The 23,394-nt window shown below is 40.8% G+C and overlaps 1 protein-coding gene across 1 annotated transcript; it reads right to left on the bottom strand.

Moving 5' to 3' along the window:
- Nucleotides 1–13,064: 13,064 nt before the first annotated feature.
- On the bottom strand, nt 13,065–16,838 carry LOC107831780 (uncharacterized). The gene is made up of 2 exons (XM_016659574.2): nt 16,704–16,838; nt 13,065–14,551 (listed from the first exon to the last, which is right to left on the bottom strand). Exon 2 carries the CDS (start codon nt 14,525–14,527, stop codon nt 13,607–13,609), a length of 921 nt encoding a protein of 306 aa, XP_016515060.1. The 5' UTR covers nt 14,528–14,551; nt 16,704–16,838; the 3' UTR covers nt 13,065–13,606.
- Between the last annotated feature and the right edge of the window lie 6,556 nt (nt 16,839–23,394).

The raw sequence follows: 23,394 nt of genomic DNA, 5'->3' as shown, positions 1-23,394 counted from the left end.
TCTTCAATGGCCCTCATAATTGTCATTAAAGAGGAGCTTAATCCTAGGACCTAGTTCATTAGGTATAACTATAAACAGTGAGCTCTATCATCATTATAAGGACACGAATTTTCTGACAAGCATATACTATACTTCATTAAAAGCTCAAATAATATTTTACTTTCTTTTTTATTTGCAATGTTCTTATTGCTCCCGGTAGCTCTGCGCCCCGAACCAAGATATATGTCGTTTATCTCAATTTTTAAGGCTAAGTCTTATATTTCTGTCTAATTCATCTGTTATTTTTGGATCAAATTAATCCATTTGTCTATAACCCACGTATAAATTCAATAGTACCATTTTAAGGGTAAACAATTTGGCGTCCACTGCGGGATATAGATAGTCGTGTAATTAAATTGATCACTGCATATGTTACTAACTTGTTTGATTCTCTATTCTTAGCAAAAATCATTAAAAATGGCAGATAATGGTGTTAACAGCACACACAACGTTGAGGCCCAAGGAAATTATCCTCAGCATGAGGATTCAATCAATGATACCCGCAATGAGGGGAACGAGGCCACGCCGGTCCACGACGGCCGATATCCGCGACATGTTCGGGAGGCGACTCCTGATGACATTGAAGAAGAACACGTTGTTGAAGCAGTCAGGGTCTTGCAAAAGCAACAGGAGGCCATTATAAGCCATCAATAGGATAAGGTCATGACGGAGCTGAAGCAGGCATTGTCGGGAGCTTCTAACAATGCAAATGGAGAAGGCCCAATTCTTGCCTGTGCTCCCGCAAACCAAACGACGCAGAGGATCGACATTCAACAACAACACCCCGATGGGCGAGGTCGGCTTTGATGGGGCCGGGGGAAATGCATACCATCACAACAGCGAGAGTGATCCCTTTAAAATCGAACTCATGCGATTTATGAGGGAAGTAAATGCCTGAATGGATTAAATCCCGGCCGGACCACCAGCGCTGAAAGGCACGGACTCAAAGAAGTACACACAATTTTTGTACAAACCAAGCGCGACATCAGAATTGATTCCGAAGCGGTTTGAATTGCATGCGTGCCAAAGTATGATGGGACTTCAGATCCTCAGGAGCATATCTCCACCTATAAAATGACGGTGAAAGGAAACAATTTAGCTCTCCATGAGATTGAGTCAGTTTTACTGAAGAAATTCGGGGAGACTCTTATGAAGGGAGCCCTGACGTGGTATCCGCTTTTGCCCGAGCATTCCATAGACTCCTTTGAGATGCTCGCGGACTCTTTCATCAAGGCCGATGCCGGGACCAGAAAGGTACATCCTCGAAAGGCTGATATATTCACGATTGCTCAAGGAGAGTCCGAGTAGCTGCGGGAGTTTGTAACCGGGTTTCAGAAGGAAAGGATTTTGCTCCCGGCCATACCGGATGAATGGGAGGCTGAGGCATTCACCAAAGGTCAGAATCCGAGAAGCTTCGATGCTTCCCGGAAGTTGAAAGAAAGTTTGCTCGAGTTTCAGGCAACAACTTGGGCGGATGTTCACAACAGGTACGAGTCAAAGATAAGGATTAGGGATGATCAGTTCGGTTTCCCGGTGTCGGTCAAGGGTCGGGACCAAAAGAAGAATAAAGAGAAATTAAAAGACGATTTCGACACAGATCGACAGTATTTGAGGAGTCGGGTTTTCACCTATAAACGGGCCGAAGGTCGTGGCAGAGGTTTCTGGTCGGTGGATTAGATTCGCTACCAATAAGAGAACTAATCGCGGCCGAAACAACAGGTCATTCCAGAACAAGGCAATGTCAGGTTCTCAAGATTTTTCCTACCCTAGACTTTCAGAATACAACTTCAACGTCAGAGTAGTGGTGCTGGTATCGGCTATGAGGAACATTAAAGAAGTACGGTTCCCGAGGCCAATAATATCTGATCCCAGCCAGAGGGATCCTAATTTGTGGTACGAATACCACGGGACAAACGGTCACCGGACTGGGGACTGCTGATATCCGCGCGAAGAGGTGATGACATTGCTGAAAAACGTCCATATCAGGGAATGTTTAAGTGACTGGGCTAAACACAACTACAGTCACAATCGTGATAATGCAGAGCCTTCAAAAGCTAGAGAAGATTTTCGGCGATCAACATGATCAACGTGTTAACGGGGAACGAGATTAACGGGGTTACATTTTCGGCGGCAAAAAGACGAAGGTATCAGTGACCCATAGCAAGAGACTCCGGGAAGTCGCTTAAGATGAAATTACTTTTACAGAGGAAGACGTGGATGGACTGCTACTACCGCATAACGACGCCCTAGTAATCTCTCTAAATGTCTTATATTTTAAAATTAAACGTGTTCTGGTGGATCCGGGAAGTTCGGCCAATATTATCCAATGGAGAGTGTTGGAGCAAACCAAGCTCACCAGAAGTATCATTCCAACCACAAAACTCCTCGTCGGGTTCAATCTTGCAAGCGTGACAACCCGGGGAGAGATCCTGCTGCCCACGAATTCCGATGGGGTGATGAAGATGACCCTTTTCGAGGTAGTGGACGGCGATATGGGTTACAATATCATATTGGGGAGACCATGGTTGCACAAAATGAAGGTTATGCCATCAACAAATCATTAGTTGCTGAAATTCCCAACTCCCAAGGGAGTTAAACAAATAAGAGGTGACCAACCGGAACCAAGGGAGATGAATGCAATCTCAGTCTCCAGTAGAAAATGGAAGGAGCTTGCGGCATAGCAATTACACGAACCGACGCCTGCTCCCGAGCCAAGAGAAATCAACTAGGGCGAAGAGTCGTTGGAATCCTATTAGGTACCAAGGTACTTTCAAGTGCCGGAAGAGACGGACGTAGCCACGTCTACAACGGAGGAACTTGAATAAGTCGTATCATTCGAAAAGTTCTTAGAAAGGAAGTTCCACTTGGGGACAAAACTACACCCCGAGCTCAGGTCTGGATTTATTGAATTTCTTAAATTTAATGTCAATTGTTTTGCGTGATCGCATGCGTAAATGGAAGATATCCCGCCAAAATTGGTCGTACACAAACTAAGCTTGGATCGCAGCATCCCTCTGGTAAGACAGAAAAAATGTCATATTGCCAAGGCCAGAAACAAATTTGTCAAAGAAGAGGTAACTCACTTGCTTGATATCGGTTCAATCCGAGAGGTAAAGTATCCTAATTGTCTAGCTAATGTAGTAGTAGTTCCAAAGAAGAATAATAAATTTCGCATGTGCATATACTATAAGGACTTAAATAAGGCATGCCCAAAAGATTCGTTCCCATTTCCAAATATTGATAAAGTGATTGATGCAACGGCCGTGCACGAGTTAATGAGTTTCGTCGATGCTTACTCTCGGTACAACCAAATCAAATGGACCCGGAGTATCAGGAAAAAACTTCATTTATCACGAATTTCGGCACATATTGTTACAATGTGATGCCCTTCGGGCTAAAGAACGCCGGGGCCACTTATCAACGGCTCGTGAACAAGATATTTGAAAAGCAATTAGGGAAAACCATGGAGGTTTACATAGATGATATGCTTGATAAGTCTTTGAACGCATGTGATCATCTCAAACACTTGCAAGAAACTTTTGACATCTTAAAGAAGCTTAACATAAAGCTTAACCCCGAGAAATGTGCGTTTGGGGTCAACTCTGGTAAGTTCCTGGGATTCCTGGTGTCACAAAGGGGGATCGAGGTTAACCCCGATAAAATCAAAGCCATTGAAGACATCCCGAACCAGCTATCAGGTGTAAAAGAGGTTCAAAGGCTAACGGGGAGATTAGCCGCTTTGAGCAGATTCATTTCCCGGTCTTCTGAGAAATGCCATCATTTCTTCTCGCTGCTCAAAAAGAAGAACAACTTCGAATGGACCCCAGAATGTCAACAAGTTTTGAGGGATCTGAAAAGGTATTTGTCAAGTCCTATGTTACTATCGAAACCGAAAGAAGGCGAAAAACTTTTAGTCTACTTAGCAGTCTCGAGGTAGCGGTAAGTGCTGTTTTAGTCCGTGAGGACGAAGGTACGCAATCTTCTATTTATTACGTTAGTAAAATTTTAACGGGAGCAGAAACTCGTTACCCACATCCGAAAAAATTGTCCTTATCCCTCGTAGTCGCTACTAGAAAGCAAATGTCTTATTTCTAATGTCACCTGATAGTTGTGGTGACCACTTTTCTCAGGCAGGCTGGCCAAATGGGTTGTCGAAATGAGAAAATTTGACATAGAATATAAACCTAGGACTGCAACTAAGCCACATGTTTTGGCCGATTTCTGTCCAAGACTTTTACCTTTGGCTACTAAAGAAGCAGTAATGGTGTCGGAATCGACATCAGGAGTTTGGACCTTGTTCATGGACAAAACTTCCAATGTGAAAGGGTCCCGGCTTGGCGTAGTATTAACCACACCTTCAGGAGAAACCCTAAGGTCCGGGCTTGGCGTAGTATTAACCACGCCTTCGGGAAAAACACTAAGGCAAGCCATAAGAATTGTTCCTCTGACTAACAATGAAGCGGAGTATGAATGTTTGATTACAGGACTCGAGTTGGCCCGGGGACTGGACTCTGAGGTCATAGAAATTAAATGTGACTTCCAGTTGGTGGTAAATCAGGTCTACAGGATCTTCGAAGCCAAGGAGGAACGCATGCAACAATATATAATGAAGGTTCAGGCTCTGTTTGCCCGGTTCCGGGAGTGGTCAATCTCACATATTCTGAGGGAAGAAAATGCAGAAGCAGATGCACTAGCTAACCTTGGCTCGTCTACGTAAATGAAAGAATCGGACTCTGGTACGGTCATACAACTTATGCACTTGATACTGGACGCATATAGCTATTACGAGGTAAATGTGACTAATTTGGTCTGGGATTCGAGAAACAAAATTATTGACTACCTCGAACACGGGAAACTGCCTGAAGATCCTAAGGCATCTCGATCGCTACACGCTAAGGGAGCGCAATATAGTTTCAAAGGAGGTCAACTATACAGAAAATCTTTCCAAGGCCCGTTGGCCTGATGATTGGGATCCTTTGAAGCTAATTATGTTATGCGAGAAATTCACGAAGGGATCTGCGGGAATCCCTATTGGCCACGGGTGGAACAAGACGCCAAAGCTTATGTTCAAAAATGTGATAAATGTCAACTCTACGCACCGTTGGTACATCAACCGGCAGAGGTGTTGCACTCAGTTCTGTCACCATGGTCGTTCATGAAATGGAGGATGGTTATCGTCGGACCACTGCCCCCGGTCCCCGGTAAGGTAAGATTTCTTTTGATTTTAAATGACTATTTTTCTAAGTGGGTTGAAGCAGATCCTTATCAGAAGATCAGCGAACGTGAAGTGGTAGATTTCTTATGGGAGAACATAATTTGCAGAATTAGGATACCAAAAGAGATAGCCTGCGACAATAGGCCGCAATTTATAGGAACAAAAGTCACAAAATTCCTCGAAGATTTGAAAATCAAGAGGATCACATCATCACCTTATCATCCGAGTGCAAACGGCCAAGCAGAATCAACAAACAAAGTGATTATACAAAATCCCAAAAAGAGATTGGAAGAAGCTAAAGGAAAATGGCCTGAAGAGCTTCCAGGTGTACTATGGGCATACCAAACAACAACCAAATCGAGCACAGGGGAGACTCTTTTTTCTCTTGTGTACAGGGTAGAAGCCCTGATCCCGGTGGAAGTAGGTGAACCTACCATGAGGTATTTTTGGTCAAATGAAGAAGCAATGTTAGTCAGTTTGGAGATGCTCGATGAACGCATCGACTTGTTGCATATAAAGATGACAGCTCAAAAGTAGCGAATAAAGAGATATTATAATCGAAGAGCCAACCTCCGTTATTTCAAAGTAGGAGACTTGGTTTTAAGAAAAATAACTGAGAACACCCGAGAACTCAATGCGGGGAAGCTAGGTCCAACATGGGAAAGCCCCTACCGGGTTTCAACTGTCATCGGAAAAGGGTCATACGAGTTGGAAAATCAAGACGGAGAAAAGATACCAAGCAACTGGAACGTGGCACACCTCAAAAGATATTATTGCTGATGAGCATCGCCTACACTGAAAGTATGTGCTGCACTCTTTTTCCCTTCGTCTAGTTTTTGTCCCAATTGGGTTTTTTTGGCAAGGTTTTTAACGAGGCAGTAACAGAAAGCATACTACGAAGAAAGCTTCAGCAATAAGACCTTTAAATGACAAGGCACACAAGCAAGGAACCACTACGGAGCAGTTAGATAGCCTTTTACTCGAAAGCAAAGTTCCTACCGGGAAGTTGAGTTTGCTATCGAACAGATATTACCTGACCGTTCACAAGTGCAAGACACTGGGGGATTGTTAGATAATCTTTGGATCGATAGCATAAATTCCTAAGGGGAAGCAAAGTTTTTTACCAAACTGAAGATTATCTAGCAATTCACTAGTGGAATCCTCGAAGGTATAAAACTTACAGTGTTCAAATTTGCATTCGAACATTGGGAGGGAATGATATGAGGATACGAAAACAATGACTGCCACTTCGACCGGAGAAACCCGAAAACATAATTGTGTCATCAGGACTAGGGACTAGGGACTGCTCGACCAGCCGCGTAGAAACAAGTTGTACAAGTTAGCCAAAAGAAATGACAATTTCTTTTTAGCACAATGAATGCTTATGTACTTTTGAAAATGGAAGGAATAAAGTAAATTCCTTTTATTTCTACCTTGTTTCTTGTCTATATGATGAATTAATTTTATTATTTGAAAGTTAAACAAGTACTTCAAATGTTAGTGTCGTAATGAACAGAAAACGTCCTCTTCAAGAACACCGTAAACATAAGAGGGCCCTCTTTTATGAAAACCCTCACGTTAAAGGGTTGATTTCGAAAGAACTTATACCCAGAATCCAAATGCTTTAGGGGGAAAATACATCCAAAGCCTTGCATGATTAGACAAAAACAGTAAAACTTGCGCAAATACTTAAATGAAAAGTGTGCAGAGACTTGCACAAATACTCAAATAATTCACAGCAAAAGTTGCACAGATACAAAAATATGGAAAAGAAAAGAAAACTTAAGCTACTGCATCTCCGGGACCCGGAGGAAGAGAAACGTATGCGCCCCTAGGAGAAGTGGATGGATCCGCCGCCGGCTCATCATTTTGGCCTTCAACATCATCACCTTCCGCTTCTTCTTCAGTTCCCGATAACTCAGAACCGGAACCAGAAGAATCGGTAGCATCAGGCCAGGCCGGAAGACCTCTTTTTGCAACTAACTCCAACTAACGAGCCTTAGCGATTTCGGCATCAAAGTCAATGACACCCGCTTTGGCCTCTTCCAAGAATTTTCTCCTCATGTTATATATAGCATATATTTTTTCAACAATGAGGGAAGTCGCTCGGCGTTGAAGTTCTTCTTTAAGTTGGCTGACCTCAGCAGAAAGTTTATCCCGCGTGAATATGGTGGATCAGAGGCTGACATCAAGCTCGTGGACAGTAAAGCTACAAATTCTATTATGCTCAACGGTCCTCTTATGCTTCTCCTCCAATTGGGCATATTTCACCCTGACAACAATAAGGTCTTCAGTTAGGGGTGGGCATAAAATCCAAAAAATCAAAAAATCGGACCGGACCGAACCGAACCGAATTAGTTCGGTATTTCGGTATCGGTTCTTTGATTTTTCAGTACTAATTCGGTATTATTTTTTCAATAGTTCGGTACTTCGGTACGGTTCTCGTATCGAAATTTCAATACTTCGGTAAACCAAAATAGCGAAGTACCGAACTTTTGAAAAAAGATAGAGTTGATCTTTAAGCAAATAAAGGTTTTTGTTGTTTCCGAAACCTTATAAAAAGATTATTTATTACTCTAAAAATGCAAACATTTTTGTTAGAGATATATAACCAGGTCTGGATCATCTTTTGATGAAGTTTTCTTCAATTTTATGACAGTGCACTTGTTTTTTATCCCATGGTCGGAGAACTTCCTTTTTGTCTTAAGATGCTATATATTGGAATGATGGTGGTAGTATATATATATACTATGTAATACCTCTGGACCACACTAAAACTATAGATTGTCCAAAATTAAATAAATCCATGCTTGCAGACATCACATTTTTGGACTATTATCCCAACATTTGTGGAACATAGTGATGTAGCCCAATTTTTTATGCTTCAAATTGTAATTCTTCTCTGAATTAGTGTAGTGTGATTGATGTCTTATTGCCGTTTCTTCTTTATCTCTAGTTCTTTCATTAGAAAATACATTAGAAAAACTGATCTTACCTCTGGAAATACAGAACAAAACACATTAGAAAAACTGATCTTATATTCTTATGTGAAATCTTGAATTAGAATTCTCCATTTTTTCATTTACAAAGACTTGGTACGATACCGAAACCGTACCGAATCAAATAAGAAAATACTGAACCGTACCGAACTATTTTGATACGGTATTTGATATGCACGATTGATAAACCGTATGCCGAAATACCGTATCGAAATTCTTAAATACCGTACCGAAGTACCGAACGCCCACCCCTATCTTCAGCTTTGGAATTTAAGGCCGCCTCCAAATTATTTAATCTTTCAGCAGAGGCAGCCTCACGATCGGATGCAACAAGAACGACATTATGGACTTCGACCCATTTGGCCTTAGTTTCTTCAAATTGATCCCTCAACGAGGCGATCTCTTGGCTAAGGGTCACCACTTCTTGCTCGCTATGCTGCAATCGAGCCTCCAACTCAACAACCGCAATAGCTCGAGCATCCAGTTATGAGAGGTGAGCAACAATTTGGTCCCTCCCGGCCAAAAGCTAATCCCACTCGGAGGTAAGTTCCTCTTTATCACGAATCAACCTTTGAAGGCCCTCAGAAGCAAGGAAGTTGGCCTGCAAAACAAGAGTGCAAAGTCAAAATCTTACCATAACACAGATAAAAGAAACAACAGAGAAAGCAAAGACTATACCGTTGCTGCATTATGTATGTCATTGTTCAACAAGCACTCCCTCGAGAGAGCTTGTATCTTTTTCCTATCTTTTTCTGAAGCCAAAGGCTTCAGATAATTTGCAAGTTCCACCGGTCGGGACAACAGATGGCATCAGGTAGAAACCGAGAGAGTAACGCTCCCCCTCCTTTGAGGATCTTCCAAGTGGGCATCATAATTTTACCCCAGGTTCCCATGAACTGGGGAAGAGGGACGTCATCCTCTCGAGAAACTGTGGCCGGTGGAGATGATGTACTAGTTTCTAGTGGCAAAAATAGAGTTGGTGAAGAAGGAGATGAAGATGATGGCGTTGAAGGATGAGAAGTGGTTGCGGCAAGCACAGTGCTGGTTGCTGGTTGCTCTTCAACCAAATACGGCAGGAACCCAGTACTCAACCTCACAGTGACAAGCACGACGATTGGGATTCAGAAGCGGGAGTTGGCATTTTCAACCATATCATACTCCCCCCAGAGTTCCGAGGCATCATCCTCAGTTGGTGTAACTAACTCAACAAATTGAGCATTCTGTTGAGTTGAGGAATGTCGTCTTCTTCTATGTAAAGAAGCTCCCTCCTCGTTGGTTTCTCCTTCATCGTCGATTACCACGGTGTCTATGCCGGTTCGGGCGGGGGACTCATCGCCACAACTTCCGGAGATGACTCGGGTGCGGCACTTTTTGCCTTTTTATTTTTTCCCAAACGCGGAGGAACGCCTTCTTTTTTGTTGCTTGTTCTCCGGTCGGGGACTTCCAGAAAAAGCACTTGCACCAAAAGCAGGCTCAGAGATACCTGCTCGTATAAAAGCCTCCGGCAGCAGCCTTGTCGCGTCAACAAGATTAGCCAAAACGTCCTCCTTGGGGACGACAACTGAGCCCTCGGGTAGGAATTCATCAAGAAAGAAAGGCTAATCGACTTACTTATGTGAAAAGCAAGGATAAGATAAGTTCAATTTATCACGATTTTTGGCCTTCCACCCGTATTTGAGGGATAGTTCTTTCCACGTGCGGGTCTCGGGCATGGTAACGTCCAAGATTTTCTGGACCCACTGGTCCAAGCCTTCAACCCTAGGTGGTATCCACCGAGTTGCTGAAACGAGCGAAAGAAGAAGGGTCAATAAAATTATGGAGCGATCTTTAACAGAAGGAAAGACAAATGGAGAACTTACGAGTGCGGTTCCATGATTCCGGAAAGGATGAAGTCGTGGCCGGAATGATGTCACTGGTGGCAGCTGCAACGAACTATTCCATCCACTCACGGTCGTTATCATCATCCATGCTGGATAGCAGAGCATGGCAGCCACACTTGCTGAAATATATCATTCCCCCGCGAAAAATCTTGGGGGAATAAAGATTCATTAACTGAGCTAGGGTTAGCTCCTCTCCTGTCTCCTGGCACAGATGCCGAAGACAAGCGACTGTCCTCCACACAGAAGGACTTACTTGAGCCAAACATACTTGGTAGTGGATGCAGAACTCCATGATGACAGAGTCAAGCTCACCACTCAAAGAATACACCCCCAAAGTAAAGGGATACATATAGAAATACCTAAAATCCTTCTTGGGTAAGGTTATCCGCTCGGCCAGGTCGGGAGCAATAATGTCTAAATCTTGGCAATAATAGCCTTCCTTCACAACAGGAATACTGGAAGGACGGATGGAAGAAGGGTATATGCTCACGTCCCATTTATGAGGGTTAGCAAAAGGAAATTTCTCTTCGAAATCTTTAGTTGTGACAAGACTCTTTGGGATGATGTAGCTCACCGTAGGAGGAGGAGCATCATCGGCTTTACATTTGTTCTTTGAAGAACTAGGGTTTCTGCTAGAAGAAGTCATTTTTTATTAGAAAAAAAAAATGACACGTGGAATAGAAGACAGAAGATAGTCAAACCCGGAGGCAATGTCCTGCTTGTCAACGTAGAGAATGATACTCATAAAGTCAAAATAAATGCCGACATCCGGTAGCATTCAATGAAGAATATTCTACAACATTAAGTGCATGATCCGTTCACGGCATAATTTTCCATAGTTCTCACTGTTTTCATGATGAGGCTTCATATTAAATTTTTGGTATATCTTTCCTTCCACAGAAAGCCTTCCTACAAAATAGAATTTTCATTCAGCATGATGTGAAATAATCTCACAGATGCAGCTGTCAAACCATTAAGAGGTCCTCACCTTGAGCTGACTCGGAAAATATAGACATCGGAACAAAATCTGTAGACATGTCCATGGAGTAGAGAGTGGGCATGTTTCCAGATGAAGTGCCAGCCAATTCCATGGTAAACTGGTCATCATGCAAATAATGTATGAAAATTGGAAGGAAAAAGATATTGATAGCAAAGAGGACTGGCATGCTAATAAATTACTGCAACTCTCTCCTTGACCTGAAAAGATTGACAGATGAAATGAAAAACGACTGATGTTACATCAAAAGCATTTTTCGCAAGATCTTATAAATAACAGAGCAGAGAATTTGTTGACTATTTTGTAAAACACATGGAAAGTCGGTTGCATCCTAAAGCACATTAAGCCCCAGTCCTTGAAAGAAGAAGAGGAACTATTTACTCTGTCATAAGGATATGGAAAAACGTATATACAATCGATAATATAGAAAAAAACAAAGCTTGCACCATTCGTTCTTCTTTAAAAAAAAATGAGTAGAAGGTTTTTTTATTAAAAAGCTCCTGAACAGGGATCTTATTTCTTACAGCAGAAGGGTTAGGCCCTTGAGGCCCACGGAGAGCGTGATATATCCAAAAAGCAAACATAATCAGAAACTTCCGGACATGAGACTTCTTTGAAGTTCAGGAAACAACATTACATGGAATAGTTTAGATAAGAGATCCATATTAATGGTACTATACAATATGCATGACGATATCAAATAACAAAGCATGTAAAGAGAAACATATTCTCACATAACTACAATTGCATTGCTGTCACAGGCTTTACGCAATCGATCTGATTAGATAGATGTCCCTTCCACATAATTAGGAAGTGATGGATGATCCTCACTTTCTATCCTATCTGAACCAGTTCATAAAAGATTTGAAGATCTAATTTTGACAGTACAAGTATGACTGTGCTGTCAAACAATGCAAAATACTTCTAAAGATGATTAATTGTGGGAAGGGCACGTCCCTTGCATGTTCAACATGTCCCGTGTTTTACAAAGGTGTGGGAGTCTTTCAGAAGAATCTGGTTTCATAAGCATAGCATACAATCAGACATTTTTTAATGAAGTATGGAGATTCACTAAATAGATATCAGACACACCTATCTCTCCAATTCAATTCATCAGTTATTGCCATGTCTTTCTTCTTAAGTACTCTAGGTAATGCTCTTGATATACTAACACAGATAAGCTGTAAAAAATAGGAGCAGAGAACCCACCAGGTATAGGAAAGGGGAAGAAAATGAGAGAAATGAATCAGCAATCTATTAGGCTATGTTTACTGAATTCTATATAAACTATGTGTGAGAATGCACGGGAGAAAAATCTATTTATTAACAATGATACAATGAGCCCTATATATATTACATATTCTACTCCTACTACATATGGGACCAGGACATATTCTACTCCTACTACGTATGGGACTAGAATTAATATGTACCGAGCTTGTTAAATATGTAACTAATACGAGGATCAGTGAGGGACTTGATGAAAATATATGCAAGCTGATCATTCGACTTCATTACGAGTCATGACAAACTCCTGAATAACTGTGCTGAACTTACCATTGTAAGGACACGAATTTTCTGACAAGCATATACTATACTTCATCAAAAGCTCAAATAACATTTTACTTTCTTGTTTATTTGCACTGTTCTTATTGTTCCCGGTAGCTCTGCTCCCGAAACCAAGATATCTACCATTTATCTCGATTTTTAAGGCGAAGTCTTATATTTCTGTCTAATTCATCGGTTATTTTTGGATTAAATTAATTCACTTGTCCATTAACCATGTATAAATTCACTTGTACCGTTTTACGGGTAAACATAGTTTTTGGCCACGTGAAGAAAGGCAGAGATCATTACCTCTCTCTTCATTATTATAGACGTACCACAAAGAGGGAAAAGAGGAAAAATAAAAAGGAGCCCAACGATAGCCAGACTTCTAGAAAATAAAGATAGTTTCTTCACAAAACAAAAGGCATTTCAGAAGCTCCTCAAAGACCTAAGGGTTATTGTTCATCATCTTTTGAAATAAGATTGAGACAAATGTATCGAGCATATACAAAAGGAGAGACAATGCTGCACCGACACATTCCTTTACTGTGCATAATGTCACATGCAATGAATAGTGCAGCCCTAGCATAGCTCAAATATCAAACAACAAATAGGAATTCCCTTTGATAAATATAGAGACTTTAAGAAGAAAAACAATGGGAAGACCTTATTTGGTCCGAGTGGCGGTTAAAGAATCACCATTTCACCCTCTACTAAGACAAAGATCTTTAACATTGTAGAGAAAATGACTCCCTCATATATGGGTGGGGAGTGGGGACACCTTACATTCTTGAACCGATAACCATCTTCTGGAGCTGATCTACCGCTCTGTTAAACTAGCCATCAACACGATAATCCCTAGAAAATCAATGTACAGAACTGCATGGCAAAACCATTCGGTTGTGTGTTGAAAATGCTGTAGGCCACGTTAGCGGAAAAACTCAACATGACCAGCAATATCCCTGCACAACATTTTTGCCTCGCTTGCCAACTTCAAGCTTCTTGAAATCACAAGTCCGGTTTTTTTATGTGTTGATGTTGGTTTATATAATTTGGCATCCTCCTCATTTCCCAATGAAAGAGCCTCCCTAGCAGGAACCACATTTTCCCACCAAAATTCCCACAAAATTCCATGCATTAACTCCCAATAACTCCGCTCTCTGTAGACACGGAATATTGTGCTTCCATTTGGTGTCCAGCAATACACATCAACCCAATCTCTGTCCATGATTTCCATTTGTCCCTGCACCTGAGGCATGTAGTAGAACGGCATAGTTTCCCATGGCAGCCCCTTTTCTGGCTTTCCTTTGTTATATGGGCATTTCACTTCCAGGATCCCACCCCCCGGCAAGCATCCAAGGAGACCATCCGGAGAGGCACCAACCCAACCCAATCGCTCATCCGAATGGACTGCAAACCCAAGTGAGCTCACATCGCGGCCAGTGATGCTTTTATAGTGCTCTATGGCTACTGCTTCCATGAGAACACCCCAATCCATGGCACACCTGCTAGCAGATTGAATCAATTGGACATCTGGAGAAAATACCTTCTCATGCCAGAGCTCATTTCGTCGATTCCCTTTCCAGAATCCTAAAGCAGTGCTGAAGGTGCTTGTAGTCAGTTTGTCCTTGCGTAAGGCAAACCACTCATCAGAACGTTGTGGAGCATTTGATTGGGTCAGGCACGCTGTCAAAACATGTGATGGCGGAGGATAACTGATGAGAGGAAAACTTGGTGTTGCCAAAGTTGAGAAGCTCCTCAAGAAAACAATGCCGTGATAGTTTCTGCCAGGAAGTGGCACCGCTGCTTTCTGAATGCTGCTGAATCTAGAAATGCAGGCATTTGTCATAGCTGATGGCTAACTGTTTCAATCCTGCAAATCAATAAATAAAACCATGAAACACATGCAGAAAAACAGCTTGCTCGACAGAGCAAGTTTAGACTGTAACTCAATGATCGGGAAAATGGTCAAGGCAAGACAAGAATTTTCCAAAACCAATTCCTAGATCATTTCGGTGTGAACAAGACAGTAGACAAAATGAAATTTTTGGGAAACTAATGGAGGATACGGGTAGTGGCGATTTTGTTTTTTCCTAATACATATTAAATCAAACTAGCTCAATTTAAGGCAGCAAAACAAACAACACTACTTTTCCAATCACACCGCGAAGGCAAACATTTAGAGAAATTCTTTTCCTTCTTTTTTTTTTCTTTTTTTTCTTTAATAAGAGAGTTTCTTGAAATTCTCAATTGCTGGTTTTTCATTCAATTCAATTCAACATAAATCCGAAAATTCATCATCCAGCACACTCTAAAAAAACACCCAGGTCTAGGGACAGGACCGAAGGTTTATGCATGGAACAATGGCCTTCCAAGTAGTCACATCTTGTACTCCCATTAGAAATATGTATGAAAGACATGCATATGCATCAATTACCATTCTTATGTTTAAGAACCCTATTTGACGAGAGTGGAGCTTGAGCAGAGGCGGATTTATAGCTCAAACAATGGGACACGTGAACCCATGGTCTCTCCGTCAAATTAGGTATTTTATGTACATATTTTCTAGAATTGGTCTAATATTATCTACTGGCACCCATGCCCCAAAAAGATTGAATGTTGCACTTGATTGAATATTGAGTTATTTACCCAGAGGATCATGGATCAATTCCCACTTAATACATTTTTTTTAGTAGTGCACCCATGTTCAAGAAATCCTATATCCATCTCTGAGCTTGAGAGCAATCGAGAAACGAGGGATTTGGGGAGCTTGCAACAAGACAAACAAACTATATAAAGGAAATTTTTCCTACTCTCATTTAGTCATATTGATAGAAACTATCCCGTACCAAATTTACAATTTAGCAAGAAAAATGTTTTAGCGCCCGTTTGGATGAAGATTGTCCCTGTTAGGTCAAATTCAAAGCCTTAATTTTTTTCCCACCTATTTGAATATGCTTAAAATTTTGGATTTGAAAAACAGACTCAAATCACAGCTTAGTTTAGCTCTAATTTTAGGATTCACTCCAAATGACACTTAAAAATGTGAATGACTCAACTGAACTCTAGAAGTTTGAGGTCGCCTTTTGAAGTCCAAATGTCTCCATCCAAACAGACCATTAAGCTAGCATTTCGCCATAGATTCCCAAATTTGTTTTGAAAAATCTGATTTGGGTGAAGTTTGGTTTGAAGATGAAAATGTGTTTGAATTTCAAAACATATTTGTCTTATACCAACAAGTTCTAAAAACTATCACAAATACCCAACATTACCTTCATCAATAACATTCATTATATTATTGCAAACCATAGTCCTGAACATAAATAAATTTGGTACAAAATTATCATTTTTAAAATGAACTACATAATACATTATCAGATGACCGAGAAGACGAAGCAACATTGTTACAAAATAATAAATGGTGGGTTCTTTTATAAAATACAAAAGTTTGGGGCAATTTTTAAAAAATGTAATAGTAATATTTTGGGCTGGTTTTGGGATTTGAGTTTTAGGTTTTGGGAATTTGTCAAAATATGGATAAAATTTATGAACAAACATGTATTTGACAAAAAAAAAAAACCAAATATATTTTGGCAAAATCTATAGCCAAACGGGTACTAAAGATATACACCCCACTATTCAGAAAAAGTTCAGATTTCAATCTTATCTTCTACATACTCAGCCAAGTTAAACTAAAAAGAATGACTTGTGGAAAGGGATACAAGGTGTTTGAATAATTGCCTATGAGAACATCTTTCCAGTTTTCGTGAAACAAAACTAATGTTATTATCCTAGAGACAGGAAAAGGAGCTCAGAAACAAAATCTAACAAAAGGGTGTTATTTTTTGCTTATAAAAATGAAATAAATCAACGGGAACTAAAGAATCCCACATTAAACCCTGCAATAAGGAGACTCTCCCAAGAAAGGGTAATCTGAAAAGCTACTCTTTTCTAACCAGTTGAAGGTAAAAGGCTTATCAGCTTAGAAGCTGGAATTTCGAAATGAAAGTAGCTGTTGAAAATACCTGCATCGGAAGGCGGGAAGCGGGTCGATGGAGCTCTATCCAAGATTGCGGCAAAATGTGGAAAAAAATGATTTTTAGGCAGACCACAGTCCACAAACATCTCTTTTAACTGTTGAGGTAGCGTAGCGGTAAAAGAAAATGAAAATCTATATTCACTATTAAACTTTAACGGCAAGAAAATAACAGATTTTAGGTCACGTCAAGTTTTAAGCATTATCACATTACTTTTGTCACTATTAATTCATTGGAATATTTTCCCCTTTAATTTGAACTAAACTAACCAAATTTAACAAAACTTATAATACTAGTATTGTCCAATTATTTATTTTTATATATGCCTAAGGACTAAATTAAATCAACCTCTATATTTTAAGAAACGTTAAAGGGTCAAATATACCCTCTACTTTCGAAAATGGTCTAATAATACTCCTCGTTATACTATTGGGTTATCTATACCCTTGCAGTCATACTTTAGTTTCAAATATACCTTTCATTTAAACGGAGGGACACGTGTCATCGTCATGTTGGTCAATTCTGAATATCTTCTAATTAATTAAAAAGACTCATTAATCATAATCGAAAAGCAGTTTTTTAAAGCAATTTTTTTTTTTGTAAAAACTGGACAAAACTGAAATTATTTTTACTAATAACTGAAAAACCGAATTTTTTTTTCTTCAGTTTTTACAAAAAAACTGTTTTCGAAAAAACTAAAAAATATTTTCTAAAACAATGTTTTTGAAAAAATTGAAAATAAAAGCTGAAATCAATTTTCTAAAGCAATAGTTTTTGTAAAAACTGAAATTGTTTTTACTAAAAACTGAAACAAACGAAAATATTTTTTTTTCCAGTTTTTACAAAAAAACTGCTTTTAAAAAAAGCTGAAAAATATTTTCTAAAACAATATTTTTGTAAAAATTGGAAAAAAAAAAACTAAAAAATAAATTTCTAAAGCAGTGTTTTTGTAAAAACTGAAAAAATAATTGTTTTTCAGTTTTTAGTTAAAAATATTCTAATTTTTAATTGTTTTAGAAAATTGCTTTTCAGTTTTGTTTTCCAGTTTCTACAAAAATATTGTTTTAGAAAATATTTTTCTTTTAAAGCAGTTTTTGGTAAAAACTGGAAAAAAAAATCATTTTTTTTTAGTAAAAATGTGTTTTTAGTTTTTTTTTTTAGTTTTTACAAAAAATATTATTTTTCAGGTATGGATAATGGGTCTTTTTAATTAATTAGGAGATATTTAGAATTGACCAACATGACGATGACATGTGTCCCTCCGTTTAAATGAGAGGTATATTTGAACCCAAAGTATGACTGCAGGGGTATAGATAACCCAATAGTATAATAAGTGGTATTTTTAGACCATTTTCGAAAATAGAGAGGTATATTTGGCCCTTTGCCGTTTAAGAAAGCGTTTTTACCTTTTCCCTATAAACTTTTCTTTGAAACTAGATACGCGAAAGGAACATAGAAAATAAAAAATTGAGAAAAATAGTTTTTTTTTTCTTTTGTAAAAGATATTGTGTACGGTCAAAACCTATTCAAGGTCATAAAGACTGGCCGAGACGTTGACGTCTCGATCGAAGGGTATCCACATAACAAGCTCGAACGAATTCCGGAGTAAGGGCGTCGAGTTTCGAGCTATAAGACCGATCGACGGCAAAACTCGGTATCATTATCGAGCCCGTATCTGAATCGAACTACGAGGCAACTCTGACCGATAAAGGCCCCGAATATCGATGCCTCAAGGTAGAACGGGCTCGAACCGAGACCGGGGGTTCTACCTAACACCAAGCTCGAGCCAGTACCAAGCTCGGCGACAAAAGCCATTATAACCGCACCGAGGGAGAGAATCTTGGCAGGAATCAAGGAAGAGACAAACCATCATGGGTCCTCCACTATATGCATTATTTTATTATGTTGTTATAGATAAAGTAGTGACCATCTATTATAAAAAGGGACATAGACTGCAATAGATTAATCTTCCCCAAGATACATTAAGAGTTCAGGTTGCTCATTGAGCCTTCATATTGATTATTCCCATTTCATAGCAAAACACTTGTATTGTCATTTTTGTATCATAAGGAATTTACGTATCCTTAGAACCACACCTAAATTCAATATTTTTCGATTTTTCGGGTAAACAGTTTTGGCGCCCACCGTGGGGCTAAGGGTAACAGTGATTGTTTGATATAAATCTACAGTACATGCCAGCTTACAACCTCAAATCAGCAATGGCTCTACCTATTGACCTCGAAGCCGGCCTTCAAAATGAAACTAATAACTTGGCGCCCGGGGCCGGAAGGCTACCTGACAACGGCAATGAGGCTCGAATCGAAGAACCCAAAATTCGAGCCGAAGTACCATTGGATATCAATTCACAAATAGCTCTAGAAGCAAATCAACGTTCTGAACCGGAAGAAAACGTTCAGGGCGGTGCTCGACCCATAGCCCGAGACACCCACAGCACGGGGGAAATCAGGGTCAACTTGCGTATGATTTTCGAAATGCTACAAGCCCAACAAGCAGCGATAGCTCAGTTGCAGAGCCAAACTCATATGCAAAGCAGGCCGAACTTCAATCCACTTCTTCGAGAAGTCACCCCCGTAACGGAGCCCCCCATAGTAAAATCAAACGAGCAAGGATCAGGGACCACTCTTGAAATTGCTAAATTACTCGAGGAACTCACAAAACGAGTCGAAGCCAATGACAAAAAAATGGAAACATATAATGCTAGGGTCGATCAAATCTCGGGGGCTCCGCCGATGATAAAAGGGCTTGATTCAAAAAAATTCATACAAAAGCCTTTTCCCTCGAGCGCGGCCCCAAAACCAATCCCCAAAAAATTTCGTATGCCCGAAATTCCCAAATATAACGGTACAACCGATCCTAACGAACATGTCACCTCCTACACATATGCCATCAAAGGCAACAATTTGGAGGACGATGAAATCGAATCCATGTTGTTGAAAACATTCGGAGAAACCCTCGCAAAGGGAGCAATGATCTGGTACCACAATTTGCCGCCAAATTTCATTGATTCTTTTGCCATGTTAGCAGATTCGTTCGTAAAAGCACATGCTGGTGCCATAAAGGTCGCAACAAAGAAATCAGACCTCTTCAAAGTAAAACAAAGGGGTAACGAAATGCTGAGGGAATTCGTATCCCGTTTCCAAATGGAACATATGGATTTGCCGCCGGTCACAGACGATTGGTCCGTACAAGCTTTCACTCAAGGGTTGAACAGGTTAAGTTCGACAGCATCACGTCGGCTGAAACAAAATTTGATCGAGTACCCGGCAATAACCTGGGCGGATGTACACAACCGATACCAATCAAAAATCAGGGTCGAAGATGATCAATTGGGAGCCCCGTACGGACCCGTGCATCAGAACCGCACAACCACTAAAAATCAGAGGGAAATCAACAGAGAACAAAGATCGAACAGGGACCGATACCAACCATACGTCACAGATCAAATGGATAACGGTTCAATACGTGATACGGTTTGGAACAACCGAAAGACTGATCGGGGGCAAAATTCTCGGGGACTTATGAGTAAGAGCGGCTTTAATTAATATGTCGATCCTATAGAAGTTCCTCGTTATCGGAATATAACTTCAGCATTGATACATCCACCATCGTATCGGCCATCAGACACATCAAAGACACCAGGTGGCCTCGATCCATGCAGACCGATCCTCCCCAAAGGAATCCCAATCAAATGTGCGAATATCATGGCACCCGTAGCCACTAACCGGAAGATTGCAGGCAATTAAGACAGGAAGTAGCCCGCTTATTTAGCAAAGGACACCTTCGGGAATTTCTGAGTGATAGGGCGAAGAACCATTTTAAGAACAAGGACTTCGGCAAGCAAAATGAGCTAGAAGAACCGTAACACGACATTCATATGATCATCGGCGGCATCGATTCCCCTCAGGGACCGATGCTTAAACGCACTAAAACATCGATCATGAGCGAAAAGCGATCTCGAACTCGAGATAAAGGTAGCCCGTAGGCTTTATAGTCGAGCGAGTGTTTCGAACTCGAGATAAAGGTAGCTCGTAGGCTTAATAGTCGAGTGAATGTATCGAACTCGAGATAATGTAGCACGTAGGCTTAATAGTCGAGTGAGTGTTTCGAACTCGAGATAAAGGTAGCCTGTAGGCTTTATGGTCGAGCGAGTGTTTCGAACTCGAGATAAAAGTAACCCGAAGGCTTAATGGTCGAGTGAATGTATCGAACTCGATATAATGTAGCCCATAGGCTTAAAAGTCAAGTGGATGTATCAAACTCGAGATAATGTAGCCCGTAGGCTTAATAGTCGAGTGAGTGTTTCGAACTCGAGATAAAGGTAGCCCGTAGGCTTTATAGTCGAGCGAGTGTTTCGAACTCGAGATAAAAGTATCCCATAGGCTTAATGGTCGAGTGAATGTATCGAACTTGAGATAATGTAGCCCGTAGGATTAATAGTCGAGTGAATGTATCGAACTCGAGATAATGTAGCCCGTAGGCTTAATAGTCGAGTGAGTGTTTCGAACTCGAGATAAAGGTAGCCCGTAGGCTTTATAGTCGAGCGAGTGTTTCGAACTCGAGATAAAAGTATCCCATAGGCTTAATGGTCGAGTGAATGTATCGAACTCGAGATAATATAACCCGTATGCTTAATAGTCGAGTGAGTGTTTCGAACTCGAGATAAAGGTAGCTCGTAGGCTCAATGGTCGAGTGAATGTATTGAACTCGAGATAATGTAGCCCGTAGGCTTAATAGTTGAGTGAATATTAATTCTGGCTGCATAATAAATCTCAAGTCATTGTACATGTGTTCATGTTTTGTGCCTATGTTCGGGACAATCTATATGAGCATGGTTCGTTTTGACCATTTGGCTCTTACAATATTTCCTCTTGGAACCCTATTGTTGTTGTGAAATGACTTTCATGTATCTGAATTTGATGTATTTGAGGCCCTGATGCCCCCCCGGTATTCGAGGTCGATTGGATAGAGGCCTCGGATACTGTTTAAAAGTGCAGCACGATCGATGGTTGCCTCATTAAAAACCTTGCCGAAAAACCCATTTGGGATAAAACCGGTCTAAGGGAAAAAGAGTGCAACACATGCTTTTAAGCGAAAGATCCATCTCAGCTTTGTGGAGTGGTGGTCTAGCGGGTTCAAAGGCTCTGGATGGTTTAGCGATGGACTTCACATAGCAATATTTAGCTTTTGTCCGGACTTTCTGCAGGGGTCAGTTAAATGAATATGGGAAGGTCGTACCTTAGCAGTAGTACCGTTTTATATGTGATACATTCCAACTGCTTGATAGCTATTTGCCATTTATGATGCCGAGCCTGTATGATCCTTTTCCGACGCCCTCGAGCACCTGATATGGTCCCTCCCAATTTGGTCCTAATTTTCCTTCGTTTGGATTCCGGGTATTGATGGTGACTTTTCTTAATACTAAGTCCCCGAGTTTGAAATGGCGAAGCTTAGTTCTTCGATTATAATACCTTCGATTCGTTGCTTTTGGGCGGCCAATCGGATGAGGGCAGCTTCTCGTCCTTCGTCCGATAATTTGAGGCTGGTGTTTATGGCCTCGTTATTTGATTTTTTCGTCATGAATCGAAATCTGGGACTAGGTTCACTGACTTCGACCGGTATCAATGCTTCGGAACCATATACTAAGGAGAATGGGGTCGCCCCCGTACTGGATTTTGATGTTGTTCGGTATGCCTAAAGGACTTCGGGCAAGATTTCTCTCCATTTTCCTTTGGCGTCGTTCAACCTCTTCTTCAGGTTTTGAAGAATAGTCTTGTTCGTTGATTCGGCCTGTCCGTTCCCACTGGGGTGGTATGGCGTTGATAGTATCCTTTTTATTTTGTGATCTTCGAAGAATTTTGTGACTTTGCTGCCAATGAATTGCTTCCCATTATCACATACTATTTCGGCGGGTATCCCGAATCGGCATATGATATGATCCCAAAATAAAGTCTATAACTTCTTTCTCTCTTATTTTCTCGAACGCCTGCGCTTCAACCCATTTAGAAAAATAGACAGACATAAATAAAATAAATTTGGCTTTACCTGGGGTTGATGGCAGAGGGCCGACGATGTCCATTCCCCATTTCATGAATGGCCATGGGGATAGGACCGAGTGAAGTTGCTCTCCGGGTTGATGGATCATTGGCGCAAACCTTTGACATTTATCACATTTGCGAACAAATTCTTTCGCATCTTTGCCCATATCGATCCAATAATACCCCGCTCTGATCACTTTCCGAACTAATGTGTCAGCACCGGAGTGACTGCCATAAGTGCCCTCGTGTACTTCCCGGAGGATGTAATTGGTATCTCCCGGACCCACGCATACCGCCATCGGTCCATCGAATGTTCTTCGATATAGTGTTCCGTCCGCAGCCAACGTAAATCGAGCAGCTTTAGTCCGTAGGGCCTTGGAATCTTTAGGGTCTGAAGGGAGCTTTCCGTTTTTTAAGTATTCAATATACTTGTTTCTCCAATCCTACGTTAAGCTAGTAGAATTTATTTCGGCATGCCCATCTTCGATTACCGCTCTTGAAAGTTGAACGACAATCCCCGAGCTCAAATCATCTACCTCGACCGATGATCCTAAATTTGCAAGAGCATCGGCCTCATTATTCCGTTCTCGTGGAACATGCCGTAGGGTCCATTGTTTGAAATG

Source organism: Nicotiana tabacum, chromosome 13 (genome assembly GCF_000715075.1).
Source record: "Nicotiana tabacum cultivar K326 chromosome 13, ASM71507v2, whole genome shotgun sequence".
Taxonomy (NCBI): Eukaryota; Viridiplantae; Streptophyta; class Magnoliopsida; order Solanales; family Solanaceae; genus Nicotiana; species Nicotiana tabacum.
Note: the sequence above shows the minus strand (reverse complement) of the source record. Positions and strands in the feature narration are given on the sequence as shown.